Raw genomic sequence first — 9,277 nt, 5'->3', positions numbered from 1 at the left:
ATATGATATTTTTTAATTGTACAACTGCCTTGCGGCATTATTACAATTTATTATGAGAATTTTATATATGTACTTAGGTCTATTCGCTTAAATTGATGCACTTATTTGGGTTAGTATGAAAATAGCTTAAAAAAACATACTTCATTGAGTTAATATATAAAAATTTTCATTATCGATTTTTTGCGATTACTGTAACCTACCCTACGGAAAGTTAATTATATATGCGCTATTTGGTAAAAAAATTTATTTAAAAAAATATGCAATTAAATTTGTTGCTGACATAAATATATATTATTTGAAATAGTTCAGTAGAGATAAAGGAAGTACGAAAGTTGTGTTTTTTCTACAAAAATATATACATTTATAGCCCAAATATGAAATATGAATATACAAAATTTTTAATCTTCATTTATACAAAGCTATAGAATTAAGTAATGGAAAATTAGTTATTTAAAACTAAATTTTTATTATATCAAAAAAATAGATATTATTTTTTGATCTAGCATAATAAATCTGAATTACTTTTCCATCCCTGATAACGAGCACATTATTTTTTACATGTATTGGTTCGTGTGACAATTTCATATCGTTATTTATTGTGCGACAGTAGTACTAAAGCCAGTTCGACATAATCGCTCGCGCTTTTCCAGCGTGAAAATGTTACTTGTAAAATATAAAAGGTTAAAGTAAAAAATCAGTATCGTTTCTTTACATTTAAGTTAAGAATTTCGTGTTTATCCAGTCAGTCGTGCGTTTTGTAATCATGCAAGTGATATTTTTTAAAATTGTGATAATGATGGTCTTTTGCGTACGCGTGTGCCTGCTGCAAAACACGACGGCGACTGTAAAATTCTGTAAGTAGAATCATGAATGATAATAAAAAGTGTTTTACGATACTTAATAATATTTTCAGATTTTATGCAAACAACTTCTTTGTAATTTTATACCTATTACTGTTTAAATGTATAAATCCTAAGATGTTGTGACCTATCAAACATGATTGGATTTATGTTCTGATTATTTAAGAGCAGGGGAGTCTAAGTATGGTTGTGCCAGGATATGGTAGTGACATTTGTCATAACAGCTAAACTATACTGATTTTGAGATAGGATCCAAAGGGTAAAAGATGAAATATGATTGTTCGAACAAGTTCCCATAACTGCGTTCAGTCAGTGCCTGACATTAACGTGAACTATTATTGCCTTTAAAGAGTCAAAAGTAAGTTTTTATATTCAAATTCTTTTAATAACAACTGTTAATTGTATACAGATAGATCACTTTGTTTATGATTTTTATGTAAGTTGAATTTTAGCAGTTATTTACCAGCAATTAGTTTTTGCTTAGATAGTTTAGCTCAATCATAATAATGATTTGTTTTCAAAAATGTGTGTTGTGTACGGTTGTGACAAATTTTGTGGGTACGATTGTGACACGGATTTCTTGGCCTTTGTAAGTGAAGATTAAGCAGATAAAAAAATCTAACTTAACTAAGATGAATTATGAAAGAGAAAAGAAAAAAAAACTCAATACAAGAAAAAAAAGATTTTGCAAAGAATTCATAAGCTTGTTTAAATGTTTATGTTTTGTTGTGTAACATATTATTGTTAGTTAATTAATTATAAATTTTTGGTGTTTATATCTATTTATATTTTTAAGTCTGTCCCAACCGTCCACACCCGACGGACACTCACCTTTCTCTTGTATGATTTGATTTTATAACCGACCCATCGTATTTAAGGATAGTATTTCAGTTTTTTTATGTGAACAAATGTTCAAATTATCATTTGATTTACTTTTATCCCAGCTCAATGGTAAATTAAGAAAATTATTGCTGATAAAAAAGTGGCCCAACCGTACCCAATCCGTTCTAATATTTTTTTAATAATTAGTTTACTAGTTGAATAATATAGAAGGCACAAAAATATTAAGTTTTTTACAGAATAGAAAGTTTTACATAGGATTTTTTTTAGATAGGACATATTTTAAGGGTTTTATTTTACCCTTAGGGTAAAGATTTCTCACAAATTAAAATAAAATCTAAAAATAAAAAGAAATATTATTCATGATAATTATATACTTTTTCCAAACAATTCAAATAAAATCCACACACTTTTTTCCTTTTTCTGACAAACTAATTTATTAGATCAGTTATATCTGATGATTCACTTTAGATTTTTTGAAGTTTTTACTTTTACGAAAAATATGGTAGGTTTTTATAAATTTTTACTTACCTAGCCTTACATGGCCCAAGGATCTAGTATAATTTATACAGAGGATATGGTGATAGATAGCCCATGTACTTTTATAAATTAATTATTGAATAGGCTCAGTTTTAGTTAGTTTTTGTCTACGGATTTTACTACTCAAGTTACTTTTCTATTTAATTTTATTGACCATCGCTAGACATTTTTGCTTGCATCGTTTAATACAATTTAATGCATATTGTTCAATTGTAGTAACTTGATATTAACATCTACCCAACGGAATAAATTTTTCAAAACAAGAAAAATGAGATATATATTTGATAAACATATTAAAATTGAGAATATAAAAATTTTCTCCACTATAATTTTCAGTCAAAATTAGGGATTTAAAAATAATTGAAGTTCTAAATTAATTTTAAATTAAAATACAATGTTTTTGCTTGCCAAACATCTTCAATTCATAGTAACAAATTTGGTCAGGAAAGAGCAATGCTACTCTAAATAAATTATTGTACATGTTTGGCAAATGTATAGGAAGTTCGGTGCATCTACCCTATTCCTTATATACTATGTAATTACATAAATACCCCTTTAAAGTATCAAGAATCGAACCTAGGACAGTTACGATTTTGATAGGTTGTTGCTAACTCGGCAAACAGATATTTAATTTGATACTTTAATTGAAATTACCTTTTGGTGGGAATTAAAACGTGTATTTAATTACAGGATCAATGAGTAAGCGCCAAAATTATATATTCAAGTAATGATAATCAATGGTGAATATATTTTAGGGCGAGTGAAATTACTGTCATATATAATTATTAATATTGGTCACTTAATGATTAGAAAGCAAGCTAATTTAATTTTGCATGTCTGCGAGATAATATTCACTTTTTTTGTCATATTTACAATTTGAATATATAAATTCTTAATGAGGGTTTAATTAATAGATATTTGCAACATGTGTAATGTATTATAAAATATGAACAATATTATTGAAAGATAGGATATAGAAGGTTGTGGAAGTGCGGGTCTTGAAGATATTTGCGAATCATCAATAAATGCAAATAAAATAAAATATTGAAAGGTAACTTAGAAATGTTTCTAACAATATACAATTTCTTAATTTTAATAAATAAAGGTAGTAAATATAAGCTAACAATTAGATAAAAACGTTAATTGGCGATGATATAATCTTTATTGTATTATATAACAAGAATTGTTTGAACGCACAAACAAATTATTGTGTTTTCCTTAACACCAAATTATCGTGAAAAATATTCAATAATTACATGACAATTATACATACAAATACATACAAATATTTTAATTTACTTTTATTTGAAAACCTAAAATACATAAAAGAATTAAATTGATATATTTTCCAAACTTGTATTCTATACAACGTAATAAATTATTACTTTATTAATAATTTTTTCGTTCGATTCTCAACGATAATATTTATCTAAAATCTTTAGTGTTGATTTTTTATACATGACCGTGGATGTCACATCTTGAATAATTAAGCTCTGTTGCCCACACATTGTAACTGTTTGAAAACATTATTTTATTGATTAGGCTCACAAAATATACACAATATGTGACAATATTATCTATTGACTAATAAACTTTGCTATGCCTTATGTTTGCAATCAACAAAAGGTTGGGACAATAGAATAGTTGACCCGGAGGAAGTTAAATCGATATATTAACTGACAAAAATTATAATTTTTGGTAATATATTTTTTTAGAATATTTAGTGATAAAGTGGCGGATTGAATCTTAATCAGTTTAAGCGTTGTACAATGTTTTAGATAAATTTTAGTTGAAGAACATTTCTTTTGTAATCCTTATAATATTAGTATCATACGTACATACAAAAAATATGATTATTATCATTAGATTATCTTTCGAGAGACATATTATTATTGTTGTATTACATATCGCAACAAAAAAAAAATTATTCAATTCTTAAAACAAAGTAATAATGATAATAAAAAAATACAAAAAGTACATTAAATTCTATTCAGCGATCATCAAGTTTTTACTTTTGTTTTTTCTTCTTTCTGACTTCTTTTTTTTACTTTTATTACTATCTTATTTAATTTTTCGCACTATTTTTTTACTTGTCTGTATCCATTTTGCAATTTTTCTATTTATTTTATTTTTTTTCATACTAGTATTATTTATTCATACTAACAGCGAGTAATCTTTAATAGTTTTAGAAAATGATAATATTTTTTCATCATTTTCATTTATCTGTTTTTCCTGTTTGCAAAATAATTTAGTTTAAAATAGACTTTCGATCTTGGTTGATGGATGATTGATTTTTTGCCAGGACGAATATTGTTCTGATACTACACCGACATTTTATACTAAAAACAGTATAGTGGTAGATTATTTTGCATTTCCCGATTATTTAATAACAGATTTTTTAATCAATGTGGATAATTTAACTAAATCCGAAATCAATACATATTAGGTTTATCTAATACATAATACAAATTAGGTTAGTCTATACACAACGTTAAAAATGTTATGACAAGGCCATATTATGAAGAACTTTCCATACTAAATATTGTAAAAGCCATGTGGTTGATGTGCAGTCAGGCGTATTTCTCAGGTTGTCAAATGTCAAAAAACGATCTTAGATAACAGGGTGCTTCTGACACTGCTTCATAATATATGAGTGATGTTGCTGCTTATGCGTAGAACGCCTGAATCCACAGCAAATACATGACATTTTGACAGTATTCAGTATGATTCAGTAGCCTAATGTATGGAAATTGGAGCCTTGCCATAACATTTTTCTGTTATGCGGCAGAATCTGTCTCTATATTTATATATTTTGAAATAATAAAAAATACCTACTAAATTTTTAGATTTCTAAATGACTAGCAAATAATATATTCGTGTATTTTGCAGTAATTTTGATTGAAGATATGCGAGATGAAGTCCCAGGGTGGATCGCAAGTTCTCTTAAACAGGCTGAAGAATCTCTGAACGGGCGATTACGTATTAACGACGAAACCGTAATTGTAATGAGAGATGGGGAAAAAGAAAGCATGGCTATGCGTAAGTTAATTTTATTTATTTTATTGATATGATTTTTATTATTTATTTTAATTATTTTGTTTTAATTAATGTAAATGTTTTGAACATTTATTTAAACTCCACTTTAATATTCTTTAGTTGCAATATAAAAAATTGTTTATTCTTGATGATAATTACTATATATTTAAACGAATAGTAAGATCTTTCTAAATTTTTTGAAATATGAAAATATAACGGAATATAATAATAGTATTACTAACTAAGATTATTGAAAAGTATATTCGTACTTCGGCCAATACTTTTGGCTAATTCTATGGGGCAATTCTACCGTGACAAGGCTCATAAAATAGCGTTGTCATGGCAACGCTCTCTTATGCTTGTTCTTGGTAGTGAATATTAAGCAAGGACGAATCTTCGATGATGCAGTTATCATAACATTCTCCCTGCTTTGTTCATATGTAAAATATGTCTGATTGCACAGCAAATAGATAGACATTTTCATAATTTTCAAAACCAATACCATGGCAACGCTATTTTATGATCACTGTTACGGCAGAATTGCCCAACTAATTATGTTGATCATTTCGATCAAAATCAATATGTTGGCCACACATTTAGAAGCAAAAGCGATACATATTTTAGATTTATTTTCTTTTGCATATAATTATTGTTAAGTCCAAATCAAAATTCATGAAAATATTACATTATTGTATAGCTATGTTATAAATGCACTATACACTGAATAACGTTTAAATAAGAGTTTAATTTGAAAAAAAAGAGCTAGGGCAGGGTGGGACACAAAGATCCAATTTGACTTTGAGCAAATTAAATATATAATTAAATATATAATAAATATATTGTTGAAACCAAACAAACAACTATTTGATTATGTTAAGTAAAAAGTCCAGCTTATTCACCATTTGTAGAAATGTGTTTTTGCTGTTTTTCAAAACTTTGTCACCTGGTCCTTTTCACTCCATACGCAGGGTAAAATGGGACAGCTAGGGGGCAAACAGGTCTAACGTTTTATTTTCAATTTTTAAGGAATTTTACGAAATAATAGCAACGTTATTCAACCGATGCAAACTATAAATTGCATGGGTGCATTTTTTACAGAGATGACACAGAGATGATATAACGTTGATTTGGTCAGAAAAATTCATCAGCAGAGTTGGAATAATTATTTATTTAATTTATCTCTTGCAGAATTGTTTTTTTTTAAACTTAATTTACATTTGATTTAGTATTCTATATTATTTACACCTTTGCCAGTGTAAAGGTTCAGTTGGTCTTTTTTAGCCCACCTACGTGTAAGTTTTTATGGAGGTTATATAAAAAAAGTTGAGTCTAACTTAGAATTAACAATACATCTTATAACACAATTAAATAATGTATACTTGAAAATTATATTAAGGTCTCGTATACTAAACAATAGTATACTAAATCTCGTATACCAAAAAAACTAGCAACGAAAGAAAATACTTTTGTTATGGACTTTTAAATCAATCCCGGTTATACATCTTTTACCATTAAATATTGTTGTTAAAATATTCTTAACTTTACTTGTTTTTGAGATATCGTTGTTAGACCTTTCTACCTTTGGACCTTTTACCCTGCTCTACCTTGCCACTCAGCTTCGGTTTAATTCACTATTATTTTAAATAAGATGTTTTATTTTCAAAGTATAATAAGGCTGATGATTATTATAATGATTTAATAATTATCTTATATTTCAATGATTAGTATGCGCAGCAATGGCGAAAGGAATCAGTTTAACATTAGATTTAACCTGGACGGGATGGCACCAAGCTCACGTGATGTCCGACCAGGCTGGTGTACCATATTACAGGGCTGATATATCATTACAGCCCTTTGTAAGAGTTCTTGACGATTATCTAATGGAAAGATCAGGGAGTGACGCTGCTCTAATATTTCAAGATGAAAGCGGTACGTCGAAAACCTATTTCATTTATTTCAATAAAAACGGTTTTTTATCCGATTCATTATTATAGAATTAAATCAAGGATTGTATTATTTGGTGTCGACATCTGTTCTACGAGTTATAGTTCTAGACAATTTAGACAAAGATTCAATTAGAAGTTTATTGAATATAAGGCCAACCCCATCGTATTATGCGATATTTGCTACTACGCCTAATATGATTAAATTATTTAAAACGGTATGTTAAGCTTGAATCATGTGTTATAAATTTTGATATTAATGCTGACTAGTATTTAATTAGGCCGTTGTAAGTGATGTAGCGAATAGACTGGATCGGTGGAATCTCGTTTTTTGGATTTTAAATCATCACAATTTGATTATAAAGATTTCTATAACATCAGTTTAATTACATTACAAAACCAAATATGCTGCAAATTACTTCATATTGAAGGTGATTGTACTTGTCCAGAAGATTTTAAGGTGAATATTATTGATATTAATGTCTATTGTCGATGTCATACATTCACATTACAGAATCAAGCATTTGATGAAGAATTGTGGGCTTTGATGAAGAAAGTTTTATTCGCAAATGAATGTCGGTTATCAATGACGGGTTCTTTTATTTTTTGTTAGTCAACATTTTATATACAGGTAACCTCCGTGTAACACGGTACTTTTATAACACGGATTCGCTCTAACACGGTTTCAGAATTGAGCAAAACCCTAATAAAATAAAAAATATAGTAAAATCTATTAAAATCAAACTTTATTTAATCTAAATTAGTAAAATCACAGTACAATAGCTTAATAAATGTGTGAAACTAACTCAAAAAATAACTAATATTTGATACTTATTATTCGAGTACGTTTTATAGATAAATTCTAGGCTTACCCGAACAATTAGTCAATTAGTGTTAAACAAAGATCTTTTAATTAAAATGAGCTTTAAATTTTATTGAAGTTAACTTTGCATGTGTTAATATATCTTTAAATATCCTAAATTTTTTTTTGCAAAAAATAATGCACAGATCTTAAGCTAGTACAAAAAACTGCTCAGAAGATGAGGATACCTTGCAAACAAAAGGATCGTGTTGGATAGCACTTACCAGTTAATTATGACAAAAAAAATCAAATAATTCAAGTAATATATATTACTTCTTGAATAAATTAATGTTCTTTTGAATTCTTGGTACGTAACTTCTCTTTTTGTACTAGTTCCTTGTCCCGTATAACACGCTACTTTTTCGGAAAGTAACTACTGTGTTTTGCGGGGGTTACCTGTATTTTATTATTTAAGGATCTGTTTTATATCATAAATCAGTTATTGCTTATCAGAATCAATACTGTCATTGGATACGCATACAGACAGTTTTAATATTTCTATTCGCATAATAATATTTGCACATTTTTTTTATTTTATATATTTATATATTTATATTATATATAATATTTTCTGGACATCTTCAAATATTTATTTTCCTATTTTATTATCAGATCCAGCGCGCCTTTCTCGGTCTTCTGTTTTCGGTACTAGCCCGAAGTATTTCAATGCTTCCAAATGGTGGAAGTGAACTTACAACCGTAATAACGTGCGACAATGTAGAAACAGGAGATGATTTTAAAAATAGCACCAGATATGAATTACTAGGAAAAGTAACAAGTGAAGTAAATGACGACATTGGCCTTGTCATGTACGGAGACCAATTTACTATTACTTATGAAATGATGTGGGATGTCAGTGTTGTCAACGAGACAGACGATCTTGATCCAATTGCCAATTGGACGCTGACTTATAATTTGAATATGCTGCCGGATAAACAGCTTATTTCGACTAAGAGATTTTTTCGAATAGGAACAGCCCAGGTAATAAAACCTATTTGAATAAATGCATTTAATGAAATCAATTCATTTCTTTCTTTGCTTTAGGCTATCCCGTGGGCCTACAGAGTGACCAATCCAGAGACTGGTGCAATAGTGAAAAATCCTGATGGCACCGATAAATGGGAAGGATATTGCATCGATCTTATTGAAAAACTATCGGTTGACATGAATTTGGATTATGAATTAGTTGTTCCGAA

General features: G+C 28.2%; 1 protein-coding gene across 1 annotated transcript in view; it reads left to right on the top strand.

Annotated features, from left to right (window-relative positions):
* Positions 1-764: 764 nt before the first annotated feature.
* Positions 765-9,277, top strand: part of LOC113376107 — an 80,330-nt gene continuing 71,817 nt past the window's right edge. Inside the window, exons 1-6 of the mRNA XM_026616034.1 lie at positions 765-854; positions 5,130-5,279; positions 7,002-7,205; positions 7,271-7,437; positions 8,694-9,062; positions 9,126-9,266. Of these exons, the coding sequence (XP_026471819.1) occupies positions 794-854; positions 5,130-5,279; positions 7,002-7,205; positions 7,271-7,437; positions 8,694-9,062; positions 9,126-9,266 (1,092 nt within the window). The 5' untranslated portion in view covers positions 765-793. The remainder of the gene's footprint in view (positions 855-5,129; positions 5,280-7,001; positions 7,206-7,270; positions 7,438-8,693; positions 9,063-9,125; positions 9,267-9,277) is intronic.

This window comes from Ctenocephalides felis, unplaced genomic scaffold, assembly GCF_003426905.1.
Source record: "Ctenocephalides felis isolate EL2017-DRISC unplaced genomic scaffold, ASM342690v1 CF-g0.4_SCAFFOLD_01886, whole genome shotgun sequence".
Lineage (NCBI taxonomy): Eukaryota > Metazoa > Arthropoda > Insecta > Siphonaptera > Pulicidae > Ctenocephalides > Ctenocephalides felis.
The sequence above is the reverse complement of the archived record's forward strand: the minus strand, read 5'-3'. Positions and strand labels throughout refer to the sequence as shown.